This window comes from Oculina patagonica, chromosome 1, assembly GCF_052425735.1.
Source record: "Oculina patagonica isolate OP01 chromosome 1, crgOcupat, whole genome shotgun sequence".
Classification (NCBI taxonomy): domain Eukaryota; kingdom Metazoa; phylum Cnidaria; class Anthozoa; order Scleractinia; family Oculinidae; genus Oculina; species Oculina patagonica.
In genome coordinates, this window is record NC_135758.1 from 41570489 (window position 1) to 41590283 (window position 19795).

General features: G+C 37.3%; 2 protein-coding genes and 1 long non-coding RNA gene across 3 annotated transcripts; 2 read left to right on the plus strand and 1 right to left on the minus strand.

Moving 5' to 3' along the window:
- Positions 1 to 1653, plus strand: LOC144631643 (uncharacterized). Its single transcript, XR_013566786.1, has 2 exons — positions 1 to 68; positions 1241 to 1653. It is a non-coding gene; the product is annotated as an uncharacterized LOC144631643 (long non-coding RNA).
- Positions 1654 to 5169: 3516 nt separating this feature from the next.
- LOC144647126 (uncharacterized) lies at positions 5170 to 6422 on the minus strand. The gene is made up of 3 exons (XM_078506884.1): positions 6360 to 6422; positions 5755 to 5823; positions 5170 to 5538 (listed from the first exon to the last, which is right to left on the minus strand). The coding sequence occupies exons 1-3, from the start codon at positions 6420 to 6422 to the stop codon at positions 5296 to 5298; spliced, it is 375 nt and encodes a 124-aa protein (XP_078363010.1). The 3' UTR covers positions 5170 to 5295.
- Positions 6423 to 13513: 7091 nt separating this feature from the next.
- LOC144647137 (uncharacterized) lies at positions 13514 to 15390 on the plus strand. Its single transcript, XM_078506893.1, has one exon. It carries the CDS (start codon positions 13514 to 13516, stop codon positions 14633 to 14635), a length of 1122 nt encoding a protein of 373 aa, XP_078363019.1. The 3' UTR covers positions 14636 to 15390.
- The last annotated feature ends 4405 nt before the right edge of the window (positions 15391 to 19795 follow it).

The window sequence follows — 19795 nt, forward strand, 5'->3', positions numbered from 1 at the left end:
AGAACTGAATGCAGCCTTATAACTGCTAATGATTCACATGGGTTTAGGCCTTCGACTAAAGCATACTTGTGACATAGTTGCTGCCGATAGGCAGCCTTCATATTCTTGAAACCATTTGAGAAGTTTCGTTCGTTCGTTCGTTCGTTCTATCGGATCGTGAATCAGCCAATCAGCAATCCCCTTTAAATACAAGCCAGCCAATCAGCAGTCCCCTTATAATCGATGAAATTCACATGTGCTCCGTTTTGAAGGAAAGTTTAGTTAATGGCGTCTCGGACGGTGAATTCAGGACGAAGTTTATCTCTCCTTGTAAATAAGAAACACATTTTTGGAGTTCAAAATGGAAAGAACTAACCCTAGAGAACACTCGACCGCCTAAAAACAGGATACCAAGGTCTTGCAAGACCCAAACAGCGATGAACCAGAACAAAGTCAAGTTCAAATGGATGGTAAATGCCTTCAAATGTTGATTTGCTTTATAATCGTTTAGCTGATTTCTTGAAACTGGATTCAATAATTTGGAAATTTATGCTTTGTTGCTTTCCGTGAGCATCTGGGGAAAAACATGCGTGTATTCCCGCACGCAACATTGATGCAAGGAAGTCGAAAGTCGTTTGCTTCAAAAGGCAAATGTACCGTGCGTATTTAAATAAAATGTGGCCGACCTTTTAGTTATATTTTGTATTTGTAATTCTTTGTTGCTTTCCGTGAGCATCTGGGGAAAAACATGCGCGTATTCCCGCACGCAACATTGATGCAAGGAAGTCGAAAGTCGCTTGCTTCAAAAGGCAAATGTACCGTGCTTACTTAATAAAATGTGGCCGACCTTCTAGTTTTATTTTTTATTTGTAATTCTCATTTGCTTTCCGTGAGCATCTGGGGAAAAACATGCGTGTATTCCCGCACGCAACATTGATGCAAGGAAGTCGAAAGTCGCTTGCTTCTAAAGACAAATGTACCGTGCTTATCTAAATAAAATGTGACCGACCTTTTAGTTTTATTTTGTATTTGTAATTCGTAGTTTACATTAGGGAAGTGGCGTTATGTAAAACCTTGAAAAATTTGCATAATCGGATTGAAATTTGATACAAACTTAATACAAGTTGTTTTCATTGAGACGCGTGGGAAGTTATTGTGTTCTTTCCATCAGAAAATATTTATGAAGTTAGTTTTCTGTACATTCAAATATTCTTGAAGTGTTACTAACTATGGCTACGGCAGCACTTCACTTCTCATTGAGAACTACTAGTTTTAGAAGTATTACCCGAATGTAATTCAACTTCTCATTTACAATGAGGAATGTTTGAATGCTTGATAACTAAGCGCGTCAGCGCTAATAGCTTAGCATCTTTGGTTTGTATAACTGAGCTACAGGTTGAGAACTTGTACCGTTGTCTACCAACTGATTTGTAACCCGAACATTGTTATGGCTTTAGTTTCAGGAAGTGCTGTTGTCTTACATCGATCTTTAAAGCTTTAGGATGAGCATTAAATAACGAAAATGTTGCCCATACCATCTGTCCAAATTTGACCTTAATCACTGAATCCACAGTGGTGGATCCAGTCCTTGGAGTTTCATAGTATTGGAAACTCTTTTATACTCTCTGTATCTTAGCAGGAGAAGAGCAACAACAACAACAACAACAACAAAAACCGAAATTACGGCCTAACATCATGTGCATTCGCCTCTGACCCTCCAAAAAGGACAATTCAAATGCTTTGAAATTGTTATCTACTAAGTATTTTCAGAAACTCATAAGAGTGAGGGTTTCTGGTTTTCTGGCTGGTAATTTGGTTTCTCGCTGCCCTTTTCATAGCCTTTTCAGTCTTTTTAACGTTTTGCACATTTTCGCATAAAGCTCTTATCAAACTTCGATGCAACGGAAACCAGAAGTGGCGTCGGATTTTTTGCGTTTCACTGCACTGGGGAGTAACAGACAGACCTCTTTTTTTCTTGGCGACCCGCTGACCAGGAAATGGCACCGTCTAGATTATAGCGCGGCAAACAAGCCACTATAGAGTGAATTCGTGTAACCCGTTTGTTATATGCAAATGCGCCGTGTGATATTTAATGAGCTGTACAGGAAAACAGAAAATTGCGGACAATTCGTAATTATTTGCATGTGGAATAGTCCAGGCATTTTATCGCATAAAATAGGTCAACCTGATACTAATTGCAACAGAAGGTTTTTTAACGGATTTTGATCCAGGAACATGTCCTCTATAACATATCAAAAGTCTCTGAAAATCTGAGCAGGGGAAGGTGACTAAAAACGGGTTTTTTTATAACCCTGTATCGTCCCTGTATAATACAGCATGGAAACGAGGCTCCTCTACTATCTGCTGTGTTGTTTGAGTTTAATGCCACGTTCAGCATGGGCTAGCAGAGAAAGAAATATTTTTGTGTGTTTTCCTGATAGTTAAGTCCAATTACATCTAAATTAGATCAGATAATTGCTTTAAGAAGATGATTAAATCTATAAAAATACACAAATCGACACAAAGCTTGTAGAAAGCGTCTGCGCTGTTGCTTATCTGTTTGAGGTATTTAGCGTAGGAATTTGTTTTCCGCTAGCAAAGTTAAAACATAAAAAAAATTAAGCTAAAATAAACATGGATGTCATGTGCTAAGGTTATGCAGTTTAAAAAAATCATTGTGGCCTGTATAGTGAATCCCAAATTGAGTTTCAACTCAGAGCTCGAAAACTGATATTCCATTTATCGCTTCGCGCTTCGTGCGTTATCTTTTTCTCATAACTTAGAAATCTCTAGATCTGAACAATAAATTCGTTTTGAGCACAAAACATTTTGCCTAAAATTCATTTTTACTAAAGACTTATTAAATTTGGCAAGAATAGAACCAAACGTTCTCAAAAACTCAAGAAAGCCAATTTAAGTCACATTTAGGCAATCAACCTAGACGTTTCCACAAATAGCTGTTAATTAGAATTGAGAATTGGTTTGAGCAAAAAGCGTTGTTGATACATCTATCGTTGCCTTGTTGTCTTTTACACGTTTCCATCTGCCTGTAATTTCAGAAAACAAGATACTCAACTATGTATGACACAGAAAAGTGTGTTATTTGTAAAAAAACTTTGACGGCGCGGGCGAGGTCGTAACGCTAAGAGAAAAGGGAAGCGCGGGAATTAATCGGGCGAGCACAGAGCGAAATGATTCTATCACTACGGTTCCTGTGCAGCAGGTTCATCAGAACTGCCGGCGAGAATATTGTCTGCCAAGTAACATCAAGCGAACCAAGAAAATTCTTACTTCTGAAACAACTAGTAATCGTCGCTCTCTAACTCGCCAAGTAGAACAATATTTCTCATTCAAAACTGACTGTTTCTTTTGTGGTACCAAAGTTGAGTTCGGGGAACAGAGAAAAAGACTGGGGGAAGCGTTCAGGGTTACAACAATTGAAACGAAAGGCACGATATTGAAAATTTGTTCAGAGAGAGTGGACGAGGGGTCTGACACGATAAAAGCTAGACTTCTAAATGTGCATGATTTGCCTGCTGTTGACGCAGTTTACCACCAGACCTGCAGTGTAAACTTCCGCACAAAGAGGAGATTACCTAAAGTTTATGAAGTGGAGGAGCAACTCCTGTGCGACGGACCTTCCGCCTGCGCCAGACTCGCTTTAACAGGTGCATCTGCCATAAGAATGGCATGCAGTGCTCTCCAGCCTGCGGCCAGTGCAAAGGGTCCGCGTGCACTAACTTTACCAACGCTCTGAAATACGAAAGTGAAGATTCGGAAGACTTCCTTGAATAGCATGACTGTGTAGATTACAATTCAAGAATGACTCTATCTCTAGCTTGAAGATAGGTGATAAACGTGTCTTGACCAATGTAAACTTTCGAATAACTTAGCATTTTAAAAATTGCTCTTTTATGGGTCTTTATTTTAAGATTAAGGCCAGGGAAACATTGTATTAAGAGTATGTTCTTAACTTTAAAGAAAAGGCATAATTTATACCAATAAAACAGCCGTAAACAGCAACTTCCTGTTTATAGCCTCGTTTTCATGTTGCAGCAGAAAGCGAGTTAGACGTTGATCGTATTTGGAGGTGTTCCCAAGCTTGAATCTTTAGAGACTTTTAGTATGTTATTGTATAGGTCATTCCTAACTAGTTTATGTTGAGAAAGCTTCTGTTGCAATTAGTAGTAGGTCTGATTACAAAATGCCTGGACTAGAAGTCAGGTTTAAATTCAAGCATTTACCAATATGTAAAAACCAAAACAGATAACGGGGCTTAAAATTTATCATGCCTTGAATTGTCTTGCGATTTTAGACACACATTTTATATTCAACATCCCTTAAAGAAAAACAAACTAATTTTCGATTTAGGTTGAACATGTTCTTGAAGTGCTTAAAGAAAGACACGTCCTGTTTATACTTATTTTCTATATAACTATTAAAGTGATTTCTTTGAGGTTTTCTGACCACTCGTGTATTGTTTTATTGTACACAAACATTAGAATATTATACGACTCATTAACATATAAAAAACGGGTTACACGAATTCACTCTTATCACTGGAAATTAACTCTAGACAAGCGTTACGATTCTTCGCTCCCAGCTCCATTCGTCGCAAAGGTAAAGTTTGAAACTGAAACGAACTGTTTACTCCCAAAAGATGAAAGGAAGTGGATTGGAGCCAATGTCTTCAAGGGATTAATCACAGGCACTGTCTCATAATAAAAAATAACAGTATTCGATAAAATGTGTTGAGAGTAATATGAGGATGTGTTTAATTTGGCTTTCTTTAATTTTTTTAATTTGGCTTTTTTTTTTAATTTTTATTACAAGTTCCCTGCAACTTACACACTGACACCTCATAAAAGAACACAATCAAAAACCAAAAAATTCGTGACTTGCTTTGTGAACGTCTTCCCGTTCCTAGAACATGAAAAAAAAAAGAGCTCATAATAAATTGTTACAATGTATTTTTTTAACTTTTTTGCGACACGCAAAAATAATTTTAAAATCACGACAAAAATCTTTCGGTGAAAAAAATAACCACCACAGATGTTATAAAACCTAGGATGCGGACAGATTTCCGCCGTATGTCCTATTTTTAGCAGTGTAAAATTTTCTTTGTGACATTAATGCTATTTTTTGTTTTCTTTTTTTTGAAGTGACGCCAAAAAAATACTTACAAGGGGTCAATTGTAAATGTTTATTGTTAATTTATCTTTATTTACAAACAAATCACTAGAAATAAAAAAAAAAATTCGAAATAAATCTCTAACTACACATTACAATTTTTTTAGCGAAAAAATAATAGTTCATTTATAGGAGGAATCCTTTCCTAAGCCCGCCGAAATTAGATTTTTTTGACCGATCTATCTTCTCGGTGGCTGGATTTTCAGTTTCCACGTTATCTTGTTGTTTCTCGACGCCATTTTCCGGACCTGATGTATCTGCATTGACCAGTATCTCGATTTGTGTTTCATTTGAAAAGCCGGTTGAGTCGTCTTTAGAAACATCGCTCAAGTCTTCCATTGTAGGAACGTTATCTTCCTCTGTGGCACTCTGTTAGATATAGAAAACACAAAGAATTAATTCTCAAATGACCCTCTCAAACATAATTTTCCCCCGGTAATAGATGCGTGCGAATTAAAAAATACTTGCAGACTTAGTCTTTGCCAGAGTCTTGTTGTGCGCGTCGTAACAAATTCTAACTTTTCAATTTCATTTTAAATTCTGATTCAGATTAGTGTAAGGTTTTGGTAATTTTTTCGTCGTTACCTCTGTAGCACTGTTTTCCTCCTCCTCATCTTTGCTGGCAAATTTCCTGTAGAAGTGAAAGCCTGATCCCTATGCCAAGACAAGCGAATAAGAAAGGGTTCAATTTTCCCATGCTTTCTGTAGCTGAAGGTGTTTTTGTAAAATCTTTTCTTTCAAGAAATAGCACCTGAAGAATGGAGAATGAACACTCGTGGCACCATCAAAGCAATTTGCTTTGAAGGCAATAAACGTCAACAAATAGTATTGGGCCGTCGATGTGATGTCGCCTTATTAAAGCCAATTAGAAAGCGCGCGTTTACTAATTTTTTTTGCTTTCCTTCTGTCTTTTTAATATTTGATATTTTTATGAACATTTAATTTATTATGTATCACTATGAACTACTCCAAAAAGCCTTACAGTAATGATAACCGGGGAGCTCCGTCATATAGTTGTGGTGCGTGTAGGAGTACGGGACCCTTTAGACTTCCAACCCTGCTCCCTCTTCCCGAACGTCTATGGTCATGGGTGATGGGTGGTGGGATTGGGAGTTGCACTAGTTAATTTTGCAGTTAACGAAAACGACTGCCATCATATGCATCAGGCTTAGAGGGTTAACATGACCTACTTGCCGTATCTGCTTTAGATTGATCCATCGGCTGCTTGGTCCTTGTACCACTTGTGATGTCATCACTTTTCATACCAAAATAAAAGTGGGAGATAGTCTTACAAAGCACACCTAAATAAACACGATTGCTTGAATTCTGGGAAAGATGTACACGTATTAAACCTACAAATTTGCACTCGCTACCACTTTGGTTAACAAATGTTTTCTCCTAGAAGTTTTTCAAAGGGAAGAAAAGGGAATAAAGACCATGAAAAGAAGGAGAGAGAACCAAAACAAACGAAAAAAGAAAGCACGCAAAAAAAAAAAAAAAAACACAAAAGACCCCAAAACATATAAAAGTCGGTATGTTTTCTAAACCAAAATATCCCTCTATCTTTGTTTTTATGTTCCAATGAAATTCCTTTTTGGACTGTTTGGCTGCAATTTCTTTAGAAATGTCAGAGATAGGCCTCTGTAGAATACAGTTGCCCTTGCCAGCAAAAATCTAGCATTAGTAATATCCTAAATATGGATTCCCCGCCACGAAGCAGAGACAAGCTGGCAAATATAAACAATTTTTTTACTTCTCTCTATGATCCAATCGTCATACTTGGTCATGAGCCAAGCATGTGATATTTGTGTGATACAACTCTGCACGTAATTCAGTGTTTGTTTTGAAACTAAAAACGGCTTAAAAATTGCGGAACAACGCATAACATTTCGTCCTGCAGTTTACTTGCTTCACATTCACTATCGTGCAAGGCGAGATTTGCGACAGAAATCAACATAAGAAGGAGAGAGAACCAAAACAAACGAAAAAAGAAAGAACGCAAAAAAAAAAAGACACACAAAAGACCCCAAAACATATAAAAGTGTATGTTTTCTAACCCAAAATATCCCTCTATCTTTGTTTTCATGTTCCAATGAAATTCCTTTTTGGACTGTTTGGCTGCAATTTCCTAAGAAATGTCAGAAGTAGGCCTCTGTAGAATACAGTTGCTCTTGCCAGCAAAAATCTAGCATTAGTAATATCCTAAATATAGATTCCCCGCCATAATGCAGACACAAGCTGGCAAATATAAACATTTTTTACTTCATTTAGTAAGTAAGTAAGTAAGTAAGTATGACTTTATTTAACGAGGGTGACACCTGACAGTAATCAAACTGATAAACTTGTGGCCCTCATAAAAATATAACAATAACGGAAATGTAACAATGGTATAAACTTTAAAAATAGATATTGATTTAGATAAAACTATGTACAACATTAAATACAATAAGACAATTAAGAATTAAAATTACATGAATGATTGCGTATGGATTTGATTATTTAAAATTTGTTTAAAAAGAGAACGCTTAAAAAAGTTAACACTTGGGCTCCGTTTTAAGTCCGCGCTAAGTGAGTTCCATTCTTTGATTGTCCTTGCACTAAACGTCTTGCCGCCTTCAGTATTCCTCTTATATCGAGGGCAACTTAAGTTTAGGTTACAAAAACGGGTAAAAAAACTTTCTATGATCTAATCGTCATACTTGGTCATGAGCCAAGCATGTGATATTTGTGTGATACAACTCTGCACGTAATTCAATGTTTGTTTAGAAACTAAAAACGGCTTAAAAATTGCGGATCAACACATAACATCACGTCCTGCAGTTTACTTGTTCCACATTCACTATAGTGCAAGGTGAGATTAGTGACAGACACGACAAGATGTTTTGCTTGGTGCGTTTGTTGTGTTTTATCCTACTTTGCGTTCTTGTGAGTTCAAACCTACAAAGTCAGGTAAAGTAAATTTTAAATTATATCTTTTGGTGTTTAAACTATATGCTGGCTTGCCTCGTTAACAGCCCTTTTTTTCAGCTTCCTTTCATGTCGTGAAGCCCAGCTACGCTGACTTTACCAGAAGAGTGTTCTTGTTCGGCTATTCTATTAACAAACGTATTTATCCCGTGAAACTAAGACTATGGCATGCTATGGAGTAGCTTCTCGATCACTGCTACATAGTGATTAACACATACTCAGAGGAAGCTGGGCACATGAAATCGATGTTCTTGATCTTTTTTGATCACTGTTACAGTTTCCTTAATTCTGAATCATGAGTCATAATCGAGTGCGTGGCAGAGACAATAGATCCTTGTTACTCGTGAACCACGTGACACTGACCAACTCCGTATACATCCGCGCGAGATTGCGAGTATCTGCACGGTCTTATAACGTCGTGGGTGGCGCAATTTGTTCTAAAAATAGCAAATTGCCAATTATCATGGATCTATGTTGACCCCACACTGTATTTATTTCTTACACTGATGTAAAGTTCAAGTTATCTAAGAAAATATTTGCTTGTGGTTTTATGCACCGAAACAATAGAAAAGAATTTACAGGGTCAGAAAAGAGCGATCACACAGGGGTTCGATCACGTGTTTGAATAGATGTTTTTCGTTTTCATATCTATGTTTTCATCTTCCTGTGCAAATCTGATTAAAACAAATAATGCTACCCTCTCACAATAAATTGCCCTCTATTGTTATAATTACAAAGCGTCTGTTATCTCGAAAAGGAAGTGACTTCTACAGAATTCTTTTTAAAAAGCAGAAGGCAATAAAAGCTTCATTCGAGCCTTGTAGATCAAGAAGCATCGTTGTTTATATAGTTTATGTAAAATTAAGTTGCTAGGAGCAACGTTTTTCCTCTAATTGGAAATTTAATCCATCTTACGTCACTATCCCAAAGCTTATTTAGCCTTTTTTAATGGAAGGGTCAAGCCTTTAGGTTTCCACTTTGTCACGTTAAAAACAAGACGAAATCTACATGAGGCGAGTCTCCTATTACAGTCGCTTGTGGGATCGTCACTTGGAACTAAGCAAAAGACGAAAGAGCTGTACTGTCCCCAGTAACGATCCCACAAGCCACTACGAGATGAGACTCGCCCCAGATTCTTTCTCGCGAGTCTATATGGTGGTATCCGCTTACATTGCTGGTTGCATTGCATGTGGTTGTCTCCATTTATTATTCTAGGATATTTAAAAGGACTTTGAGAGCTCCCCGTTTTTCCCGTATTGAAGATAAAAACCACTTTTTCACACATCACAAGGTACACCTGAACTCTTATTTTTCTCAGGCCTCGACAAGCTATCAATGTGGTTGCCATGGAAGAGATGGACGTGACGGTAAGTACACGTTTTACGTCAGTATCGAATTCCACAAAAGCCAAAGAATTTTTCTTTGCCACGTGTGCTTCCCAATTTCTTTTCCAGGGAACACGAAATAGTTGAGTAATCTTTCCAGCACTTTTATTACTTTCAGGTTAGCTATCTACTTTCCAGCTTCTTGCTGGCCTTCGGGTTATTTATACTGTTTTCAATGAAATAGCATGCAGCCAGCAAAGGTTTATTTGTCAATGTAGGATCAGAAAAAAAAAAAAACAGCTCACAAGCGCAAAACTAAGTAGCCTTCACGGATAATTCCATGGAGGGGTCTGGGACGAGTGCCCTTCCCAGATCCCTCTCAGTTCTTCTTCTTCTTCTTCTTCTTCTTCTTCTTCTTCTTCTTCTTCTTCTTCTTCGTCGTCGCTTCTTCTTCTTCTTCTTCTTCTTCTTCTTCTTCTTCTTCTTCTTCTTCTTCTTCTTCTTCTTCTTCGTCTTCTTCTTCTTCTACATTTAGTGGGCGCTCTTTCCTAAACCATTTTTTTACTGACTAGGATTTCCTGTGGCGGGAGTCCGTAAACATTAGTTTGGCACATTTCGGAATAGGATATAAAAGGGTGGGGAATAGGATTAAGTGATTAGGAAGGTTGGGCCGTAGAAAGTGATGGAGCTGCCTTAGTACTTCGATTGTATTTCAGTTGATAACAGCATTGAGTTCAGTTTACAGAAATATGATCAAGCAATTTCCTCTTTCAAACATCCGCCTCTTCCTCAAATCAAAATGTTAAACTCAGTTCGGAAACAACTGTATTTTACTCTTTATTTTTCTCTCCCAAGCCCACGCCAAAAATACCCAGCTACCGTTAAGACTGTTAGCTATTGAGCTATTGAGTAACGTTAGATTCTTTTATTTTTTAGGAAGAGATGGCTTGAATGGAAGAGATGGAGTTAAGGTCAGTGCGTGAGCTTTTCGTTGTAATCGAGAAGAAAGAAAACCTTCAAAAACTGGGACACATTGGTATTGGGAGAGCGCTTACCCAACGGTACCTTACCCCAACCATCCAGCCTAACTTTACTTCTCACCCCTTTTAAACTACTATCCCCTCCTCCTTCGCATCACTGCACGTGGCTGAATTATCTATCTTTTATCTATCAACGCATGTGTTGTGGTCTCGTAGGGCGACAAGGGAGATCAAGGGAGAGATGGAAAGAAAGGCGAACCTGGAATATGCGATATAAAGGTTTTTAACAAGTCGTCAATTTTGATGTCATTCATACCCGATTACCTTATTGTTACTTATTTTTGCGGGAAAACACGTAACAAGTGAAATAGGCAGTGTTGACGGTGTTGAAAGGAACAAATTCGCAAAAGTTTCCGATTGCTGACTCGCATTGACAATGAGGCACTCTAAGAAACGGCGCTACAGACTTTGAAGCCATTTTTAATGATATCAAACAGAGCCATAGCAAAAAAATGCTTACAACAAGTAAACGTGCATGTTCGTTTACTACAAAGCTTAATGTTGTACTGCTCAATTGTATGATTTAGCGAAAAGTAAGCTGACGTTGTGCTTAAAAAAATGGGTTTTACAGCAAGGTATTTAATTTTGCGTCAAAATTTTCGCAATACTTTTTTCGCGAGTCTTTAGTTTCCGGATATATAATCTTTTGAAATATCAAAAGTCTTTTACTTAAGTCCAGGGAAAATATTTATCAATTAGGAACTAAAAACAAAGAAAGTCAAACGAACACGAAGAACCATTAATTATGAATGAAGCTTGGATAACACCTCGAGACAAATTTTTCCCTAATCAACAAAAGATATATTTTCACCTTTTTCACGTCTGTTAGCAAATATAAAGTTAAACCAAAGTAATTGGTTAGATACAGGCATATACCTCATATCTCACTCATGTTGAACAAATTAAAACTTCAACTTACCTTGTTAGGAACTAACAGCGATCAAGTCAAAGCTGAAAGACCTCACTGAAGAAGTGGAACGACTTAGAAATGTAAGACATCCAACTCTTAAATGGCATTAAACAAATAGCTGTTGTATAGACAGCTTAATAGAGTGGGACACTTATTAAAAATTGACCTGGGGGTTTATTAAGATGATGGGTTTAACAGAGAAGGGGGGGAAGGGCATAATAGAGCTTATTGCAATTAAATAAGAACAACAACAACAACAATAATATTAATAATAATCAGACAATAACAACACTAACACTGCAACAGTCAAGAGAACGTAATAGACCATTTGCATTATGACGTAAAAGCACAAAGACTTCTGGTAGTTGTAGTTAGGTTCGCGGGAAATTTTGAATCGTCATCAAGCTCGCTTGCCCAAGAAAATCGTGATGGAGGTAAAGAAAATTACTCTCACCGAAGAAGACGTCCTTGTGGCTTCAATTAAAGGGCAAAAACAACCTCTCAATATAAAACCAAGTCCGTTAAAATGAAAAAAAAAAAATTATGCAAGGAATTCTATATATCTGCTGGGTTGCGTTTTGTAGTGAAGTTTCAACGAGTGTTTCCTCCAAGTCTCAGTCGCGCGGTTATTTAGTTTAATTTCTAAAACTTTTGTTTGCCAGGTATTTTCAAATAATATACGAAGACGCAATATTTTACCCTTTCTAAACATGGGGGAGCACAATACATGATTTCTACACTCGTAAAAATCTTTGAGGCTCACCTTTCGAGTCGCAAAAGTAATCGTTCATCAACAAGATTATGGAAATAAAATTATATTTGCTCGCACGGCCCTCGCTCGGATTGAAACCGCAATTTGACATTTCCAGTCGTACAAAAACAAGAAAACTTATTTGTTAAAGAATATTGCAATTACAGTTCTAATTTGTCGAAAAAATACAATTTTAAGATAAAAACAAATGATCTGTATTCACCTGCACAGGGAAGTTTTGATTGATCAGCTTGAAAATCCTTTGTTATTAACCCTTCATGATTCATCGATGAAGCTCGATTGAACGAGGAAAATTATTTGACTCGTTTCTCTGTCTCACTGTAAAAATAAATTGAACTGATCGTCCCGCCGAGAAATCATGATATATGGTAAATTTTCTAAGCTTTTCAGTGAAGAATTAATTCACCAGTGATCGATGGAAGCGATCGTTTGTTGAACGTCTGAAAATAGATTAAGAACAAAGTCAATGACTTGCCTTGCTTTCACTTGATTCCACACAAATTTAGTTATATCCTCGACTCGTCCTTTCAAGCAATCTGTTTCCAGGGCGCTTTGTTTTGGAGCTGTGATATTAGGCTAAAATTATTTCGAAGAGAAGTTGTCGGCCGCGATGAATGAATCTCTCGGAGTAAACTCCGCCACAGCGTACATATTAAACTTACTTGAACACGAACAACATTTGTCTGTCTTGGTTAAAACACAGAACTCAGTCAATTTTCATTCCAAAGCCATCATCCTGTTTTTTATATTTTTGACAGGTAACTGAAAAAATAAATGTATAAACAAATTTCGAAGCAACAAGAGCGTAAACGTTGCAGCTCAATTTCAGATCAAAATAAAAGTCCTGTTTGTCCACCTTCACGCTTGGTTGCCCTTAGCCAATCACCAGCCAGAAAAAGTGTTTTCCCGCGAACCTAACTACAACTACCAGAAGTCTTTGCGCTTTTACGTCATAATGCAAATGGTCTATTATCGATAACTGACTGTACTATTTATTGATTTCATTTCAGCAATCTAAACCGACTGCTTGTGATCGAGGTGAGATACAAACATAAGAGTTATATTTATATTTTCGGCTATGTTAACCTGTTTTCAATTTCGTTTAACTACTGTCGTCTCTAAGGATATTAAAACAACATGTCCAAAAAAAATGCTTAGTAAAATACCTAAAGGTATGATTGCTTTTAGAATATTTAATGTTATTTTACTTTACTAAACCGAACTACTTTATTGAGAGGTTAATGAAAATGCAATACTAGTCCTGTTGTCATTGCTGCAACATTATGTCGCTGAAAGAGTATTAAATAACAGGTGTGTTACTAGTAAAAAGATGGGACGTATCGAGATTCACCAAAGAGGCTTCTGCTATTTCTCTACAGACTGTAAGCAAGGTCTTCACTTCTTTGAAAAGTTTCAAGACCTTCCCACAAAAGGAGCAGCCGCCGTCAAATCCTTTTCAATTGGTGATGATCTGTTTTTGGTGTTCGCCAATTGCCATGGCGACAAATCAAAGTATAAAGCCGAGTCTGTTGTTTACAAAATGGAACACGGGCGTTTTGTTCAAAACCAAACTCTCTCTACCCATGGCGCGTATGGTATTGAACATTTCGTAATAGACAAAGTGCACTACATGGCCATTGCAAACTACTACGATGGCGGCTACAAACAGAACTCTGTCATCTACAAATGGAGCGGAGACCAGTTTGAACAGTTCCAGCTGATTTCAACGAATGGTGCGTCTGGCTTCAGGTTTTTCACCATTGAAGGAGAACATTACTTGGCCGTTTCAGAATACTACGATGGCAGTACTTATTCAATCGACTCATTTGTCTACAAGTGGAAGGAAGGAAGGTTCGTGAAATACCAGAACATTCCTACCAACGGTGCCATGGCTTGCGATTCAATCGCGATCGCAAACGAGACTTACCTTGTCTATGCAAACCATTATCACCCTCAGAAGAAATACAACACTGATTCTATCGTGTACAAATGGTCCGGAGGTCATTTTTTAAAGTCGCAAACGATGCAGACCCAAGGGGCATACAGTGCAAAATTCTTCCGTGTCAGCGGTCATGTCTTTCTCGTTTTTGCCAACTATTATACAGGGAGCAATCGTAACATTAAATCGCCTATCTATAAATGGGATGGTGCAAAGTTTACTTTATTTCAAGAGATTCCTACCCGTGGTGCTATGGAGTTGTGTCCGTTTGAAGTGAATGGTGAAATATTCCTCGCTATTGCCCATTATTATGGAGATAGTGCTGGGTACTCAGTTCGTTCGGTTGTGTACAAGGCATCAGGAGCACAGTTTACTCTTTACCAAGATTTTCAAACCTTCGGAGGTCATGGAGTAGACGCCATTGTTAGCAAAGGCCAAAGATACCTTGTGTTTGCTAATTACTACACAAGCGGCAGTTACAACATCGACAGCTCTGTTTACAAGTTTGTGTAGAACTGAGAAAGTGCAGTGGTGTTGAACCATGTAGACTTTTTAACTGCTAATGATTCCCATGAATTTCGTTGCGGACAATTCTTAGGCCTCGGTCTAAGCATAATTGTGTCTTAGTTTAGTCAGCTAGACCCAGCTCCCCACTGTGCGCCGTGACGTCAAACAAGAATGCGCTCAGTGATACACTCAATAATCAAACAACCAAATAACCGAACATGGAATTTTAAAGCTGCGACGGCATAGATTTAAAATCGCTAAAATCACAACAACACATGCGCTACTTCTAAATTCGTTTTGAGCCTAATACGTCAAGATTAAAAACCGCCTTTTCATTTTACTTACCTGTATGTTTGCTGATATGATAAATGATAGCTTTATTTTCACACGCTGTTTCCATCGCCTTTTCTAAAAAAAACTATCATTACACTAGTATCCCTCTAGACTTCAGATCATTTATAAACTTCCAAGCCTTTACCTTTTTTCGGTTTTCCGGCAACCCAGCCGCAATCTTCCTTTGAAATTCCCTGTTCAGTTTGTTTGGTTCTTGAGTGTATCACTTGTTTGACGTCAGGACGCCCAGTGGGGAGCTGGGTCTAGACCGGCCATGACGTCAAAAGCAGAATAGACCCAGCTCCCCACTGTGCGCGGTTTTGGACCCAACCGGAAGTGAAAATATTGCGTTTTTAGGTCGAAAACGCGGTGAAAAAAACGAGATTTCGAATTTCCTTTTTCGATGTTGGCATCAGCATACCACGTAGATTTGATCAGGCAAATAAAAAAAATCTGTCATTTACACTTTAAATAATGAAAATGTTGCCCATAGCATCTGTCCAAATTTGTCCTTTATCACTGAATCCACAGTGGTGGATCCAAACCTTGGGGTTTCATAGTATCGGAAACTCTTTTATACTCTCTATATCTTAGCAGGAGAAGAGCAACAACAACAACAAAAAACGAAATTACGGCCTAACATCATATGCATTCGCCTCTGACCCTCCAAAAAGGACAATTCAAATGCTTTGAAATTGTTATCTACTAAGTCTTTTCAGAAACTCATAAGAGTGAGGGTTTCTGGTCTTTTGGCTGGTAATTTGGTTTCTCACTGCCCTTTTCATAGCCTTTTCAGTCTTTAAAACGTTTGCACATTTTCGCATTAAGCTCTTATCAAACTTCGAGGCAACGCAAACCAGAAGTGGCGTTGGATTTTTTGTGTTTCACTGCACACTGGGGAGTAACAGACAGACCTCTATTTTTCTTGGCGACCCGCTGACCAGGAAATGGCACCGTCTAGATTATAGCGCGGCAAACAAGCCACTATCACTGGAAATTAACTCTAGACAAGCGTTACGATTCTTCGCTCCCAGCTCCATTCGTCGCAAAGGTAAAGTTTGAAACTGAAACGAACTGTTTACTCCCAAAAGATGAAAGGAAGTGGATTGGAGCTAATGTCTTCAAGGGATTAATCACAGGCACTGTCTCATAATAAAAAATAACAGTATTCGATAAAATGTGTTTAGAGTGATATGAGTATGTGTTTAATTTGGCTTTTTTTAATTTTTTTAATTTGGCGTTTTTTAATTTTTTTTTACAAGATCCCTGCAACTTACACACTGACACCTCATAAAAGAACATAATCAAAAACCAAAAATTCGTGAATTGCTTTGTGAACGTCTTCCCGTACCGCGTTTAGTTTCATCCCGTCTGAATGAAAAAACACGCAACAACAACAACAACAACAAACAAAACAAAACTACTTGGTTAGTTGAGCTGAGAGTATCAGGAAGATGTGCCTTATTTGGCTTTGCATTTTGTGAAGCTTTACACGAAATCCCTGCAGCTTGCACACACTCACTACAAAAAAGAACAGAATAGAAAATTAAAAATTCGAGACTTGGTTTGCAAACTGGCTTCCCGTACTTAGAACATGGCAAAACAAAGCTCATAATAAATTGTTACAATGTATTTTTTTAATTATTTTTTTTGCGACACGCAAAATTAATTTTATGATCACAACAAAAATCTTTAGGTGAAAAAAATAACCACCACATATGTTATAAAACCTAGGATGCGAACAGATTAATAATAATAATAATAATAATAATAATAATAATAATAATAATTTTTTTTTTTAAATTAAAAATAAACACTTTATTAACCAATTTCTAAAAGAATTACAATGATTTGACTATTCGAATAAGAACTTTATATATAAACATATTATTTACATAATAATAAAAAACAGTGTCTTTAAAAATGTAGAAAAATAGTAAAAGCGACTTCGAGAGCAATAATAAAAGAAGAGCTATATATTAAAAAAAAAAATATTCGATCTAAATTGCAGTACGAGAATTCTCTACTTGAAAGTCCATATCATAAATGTCAATGTTCCTGTTTCTCTTTACAGTTCTTGATCCCCTTAGGCAGATTAAGGCGGATCGGAGGATCGCAAATGAGACTTTTGATCTGATCCAAGACACCGTTGTTGCGTAATCCTCCCCTTTCTTTGCGGCGATTAATTCTGCAAGCCTACTGTGATACCTCTTGCACTCCTCGCCCATTCCTCCGGTGGATGTAAACACCAATGGAGTGAAAGTTCCCTGTTCTACTTGAAGAACCCTGTCTGCGTAAGCCCTCTTCTTCTCATTCTCATTCATATTATTAATAATAATAATAATAATAATAATAATAATAATAATAATAATAATAATAATAATAATAATAATAATAATAATAATCATTTAGCTAATCTTTCATAGCGCTTTACAATCACTATGCTAAAAGATTTCCGCCATCAGTCCTATTTTTGGCAACGTCAAATTTTATCTGCGCCATTATAGGCTGTAATAAACCAAAAATGAACAATGCTGTCTCGATTGATCAAGACCGGAGTAGGAACGATGATATTAAAACTGTTTTTTAAGCCGATCGGTTTTTTTGTAAACTAATTTTCGGTGACTTTCCTGTTCACCTTCATCAGAGTTCAAAAGTTCGTTTATAAAACGATTTCGATTATAAAACGAACTTTTGAACTCTGATGAATTTCGTTTTCGTTTATAAAACGAACTTTTGAACGCTGATGAAGGGGCCTGAACGGCTGTTCCGAAAACGCGGAGTGCGGAGTGCGGAGTGCGGAGTCCGAAAATGCGGAGTCTGTAAAAAAATAAAAAAATAAAATAAAATAAAAATAAAATAAAAAAAGTGTGATAAAAAAAATTAAAATAAAATGAAAAATATATAAATATTAAACTAAATATTAAAAAAAATAATACACATTTTTGCACATCTTCGCCCGAAGCAGTGAAGCGGATCGTTTAGACCGCGGCCATTTCTTTCTTCAAAAATGACTGCAGTTCACGTTTCACGAAATATTAACAAACAGTATTTCCAATTTTTTGGAATCACTACTCGTAAACTTCAAATAACTTTAGTTTCTTTTTTACCAAAGAGCCTAAAGGCATGTTGCTTCGCCTGGCTTTCCACGAATACACAGTAAACTCTCTAAAAGAACCATCAGCAACGTGGCACTTTTCAACTCCGCCTTTTATGCTAGACGAAGTTCAAATAAAAGAAAAATGTACAACAACGATACGCTACTCCGCAGCACTTAATAAAAAAGCAAAAAATAAATAAATAAAAATTTCCCCAAAGGTCATTTAACCGCCTTTGTGCCGTGGATATCTACATCCATCTGTGGACATGTCATTTTTGGTTGAAATCATGTTTTCAGTGCAAGAATACTAATTCTTTTGATTGTAAGAAATCGATTTACTAACCTTGTCCTCTGACCGACATGGCTACACGACGCGCAAGGCGTGCATCTCTCTGTAACAGATCGATCCAAGACGGGCGAGATGAATGGAAGTTTTGACAAGCAGAGCAGTGCGGTTGAATGGCTTTTTGGCACTCTTTGAAAAGTTTTATTTTTTGCCTTTTTATTGGCCAATCTCTTTTTTTTTTTTTACTTCACTATAACTATAAGTCTGCGTAACGTATCGTTGTCACACATTTTTTTTTTTTTTTAAAAAATGAACTTCGTCAATTAGAATGCGAAACGTTTAGAAGGCGGAGTTGACGTGCCACGTAGCTGATGGATCTTCAGTTTAGAGGGTTTCCTGTGTATCATGATCTTGGAAAGCCAGGCGTATTTTATTTTTTACGAGGCAACATGGCTTTAGGCTCTTTGGTAAAAAAGAAACTAAAGTTATTTCGGAAGTTTACGAGTAGTGATTCCAAAAAATTGGAAATACTGTTTGTTAATATTTCGTGAAACGTGAACTGCAGTCATTTTTGAAGAAAGAAATGGCCGCGGTCTGAACGATCCGCTTCACTGCTTCGGGCGAAGCTGTGCAAAAATGTGTATTATAATCATTTCATCGGGCATTGTGGCGTATTTTGCGGGCTAAAATGGAGAATTCAGCGGGCTAAAATATATTTTAGCCCGCTGCGGTGGACCAATCAGAAACAAGAAAAAAACGAAGCCAGCCAATCAGAACTGAAAACCATTCAACTGTTCGCGCCGTTTTCTTGCTGGCTGGCACAACCTAGTGGAATAATATTTCAAGCTTCGTTTAATTTTAGTCGAGACGCTTCAAAACTGTTTTTGAGCTTTATAACGACAAAATGTTTGAAGGACTGAACGGGAAAGCAAATTCTCAGTCTTCCCAACTAGATGAAGAGGAATAACAGAAACTCAAAGAAGAATCCAGGCGGCGAAGTGAATGTAAGTTTGTCTTCGTCGAGCGAAACTCGCTCAGTTGGATTTCAGGCATATTCCAAACTGCCAGTTCAGTTAACAGCACAATTAATTTTAACGCTTATAAATGACGACTATTTCTTTGCTGCCGATAGAATTTTGTAATTTCCTTTTTCAAGCAAAGATTGTTTTGAGTAATTTTGCGGTTTTCTGGCGAGTTTTGTAAACTTTTAAACCTGGTTTTCAATCAGAATAAACGCCGACTCGCAACTGCAGCGTTCACGATATCGCTTACTGTTTTTGATTCCTTACCTAAATGCCCTCTGAAATGATTATAATAGTAATAGAGTTGATGTTCTTGGGCGTAAATATGTTTTTGGCCCTTCTCAGAGCTCATTTTAGCCCGAACCTGCGGCTCGGGCTAAAATGAGCCTGAGTCTGGCCAAAAACATATTTACGCCCAAGAACAT